This window comes from Asparagus officinalis, chromosome 7 (assembly GCF_001876935.1).
Source record: "Asparagus officinalis chromosome 7, Aspof.V1, whole genome shotgun sequence".
In the NCBI taxonomy this organism is placed as follows: domain Eukaryota; kingdom Viridiplantae; phylum Streptophyta; class Magnoliopsida; order Asparagales; family Asparagaceae; genus Asparagus; species Asparagus officinalis.
Genome location: NC_033800.1, coordinates 15,372,513 through 15,374,705, shown reverse-complemented (window position 1 = coordinate 15,374,705; position 2,193 = coordinate 15,372,513). Strand labels below are relative to the sequence as shown.

At 36.3% G+C, this 2,193-nt stretch overlaps 1 protein-coding gene across 1 annotated transcript in view; it reads left to right on the top strand.

Annotated features, from left to right (window-relative positions):
* LOC109846730 (DEAD-box ATP-dependent RNA helicase 18-like) overlaps positions 1 to 2,193 on the top strand; it is a 7,895-nt gene that overhangs the window by 1,101 nt on the left and 4,601 nt on the right. Inside the window, exons 3-4 of the mRNA XM_020415976.1 lie at positions 343 to 579; positions 898 to 1,158. Coding sequence (XP_020271565.1) covers positions 343 to 579; positions 898 to 1,158 — 498 coding nt within the window. The remainder of the gene's footprint in view (positions 1 to 342; positions 580 to 897; positions 1,159 to 2,193) is intronic.

Genomic DNA, 2,193 nt, shown 5'->3' with positions numbered 1-2,193 from the left:
TTCTCTCTTTTGCTAATATATTTCTCTCCCATATACAGCTATATATGCAAACTTGTGTTCACAAAAATAGAGGAAATTATGAGTTTGTTTTAATAATGATAATTTTCTTGATTGTGACCCAGAGTTCAAATCATTGTAACAACATTTATAATACTTCAATATCGGACCCTGCCTAGATCCCACAATTTTAGGAGTCTCATGCACCTTCATGCACTTGATATGAAATTTGCAACCTCTATTTTACGTAGTTTTTATATTTGGGATGTTCATTCATTGTTAGTTTGTCATTTAGTTATATCGTTGCTTGTGTACGTTTTAAGTATGTTTAACTCTCTTATTCAGGTGTTGGGAATGATCGTTTCTCCAACAAGGGAATTATCATCTCAGATATACCATGTTGCAGAACCTTTCTTCTCGACCGTTCCAAATGTTAAGACTGTACTTCTTGTTGGAGGGGTGGACATAAAGACAGACATCAAGAGAATAGAAGAGGAAGGAGCAAATATACTAGTTGGTACTCCTGGAAAGTTGTACGATATTATGGATCGTGTAGACATCCTAGATTTTCGGAGCTTTGAGGTATTCCATGCATTAATCTTTTTTTGGCTGCAGAGCTATTATCTAATTTTTCTTTGTAAAAGTAAGCTATAGAATTTTTTACTGATTGCAAATAGAGTGTGAGGTTTATTGTTGGCTACAATAATTGATAGTGGTAACATTTGATTTGAAGTTCAATCTCGGTGGAGGTTTCTAAAGAAAGCTTCTTGTTTATCAGGATATAACATAAGCATGATCTGGCCACTTTGCTTTTCCCATTAAACTTCATTTAATGTGAATACTTTTTCGTCCTTAATTTTTTTGGGATGTAATATTTTTGTTCTTTTTCGTTTAAAACAGATCCTGATATTGGATGAGGCGGATAGGTTGCTCGACATGGGTTTTCAAAAGCAAATCACTTCAGTCATCTCTCGGTTACCAAAACTCCGTAGGACTGGCCTTTTTTCAGCAACCCAAACTGAGGCGGTTGAAGAGCTTTCAAGGGCTGGCTTAAGAAACCCAGTCAGGGTTGAAGTTCGAACAGAAACCAGAACACTAGGTAATCTGGAATCCTCACAAGAATTAGCTGCTTCAAAGACGCCTTTGGGGCTTCATATTGAGGTATATTTATTGCATGTTCTGGATATGTATTTGTTTATTTTCTTTTGGACTTCATGAAATATTCTTTTCTTGAAACCTTTAGCTTCATATTGAGGTGTTACAATCTGAGTGTTCTCTACAGAGTTTTAAACCACTGGTAGACTACACGTTTTGGCACAAATAACTCCCATTTCCAGTCTGGAATTATTCATGCTGAGAATTACACTCAAAATTGCTAACCCTGACGCTCACACTGCAATATCCCAAAGAAATAAATAAATAAGAACAAGAAGAGAAAAGAAACACTACTTGCAAAAACCTTCCAGCTCTCTTCCTAGGAACTTGTAACGGTATAACACCTAAACCTACACCTTAATCCCTCTTGCCAAACAGGACTTAGTATCAGGTTTAGTAACTCATTTCAGACTGTGTCAGGCTTGTCGCCCTAGGAAGGTGTTTGTTTGCATGCAAAAAATTAAAGTGAGAAAGAGACTCAAATTTAATACTTTAGGGTGTGTTTGGATTTCAATGGGGTTAAGGGAAGTTAAGGGAAACTAGGTGAGAGAAGGGAAGGGAAGGGAAGGGAGTTCCCTTCTCCTTGGTGTAACAAATTTTATACTATTAAGGGGTGAACCAAGGGGAACTAGGGTGAATAACTTCACCTCCTAAATGTTCCCAAACAAGGTGAATGGTTCCCCTAACTTCCCTTCTCCCTTATTCCCCTCAATCCAAACAAGCCCTTAAGTGTTTGTTTGCAAGTAAATGTGAAAGTGAAATGCAAAAAAGTTGTAGAAGTTCGAGGGGCTTATTTTTAGAAACTTTTAACGTATGTTAGCTTTTGGTGGCTTTTGCCTTTTATGATAAAAATTGTAAAAAAGTTGTTTGGGTAGAATAATAATATGTTTGGTCAAACCTAGTTTATGTAAGTGAAGCTTATAAGCTAGTTGGTGAAGTCACATGAAAGTGAAGAAGCGTGCACCGCTTTTAATTAAATTACCTTAATTATACTTATTAGTGAATCCTATATTGCCACATCATCTTCGCATTTGTACTTTC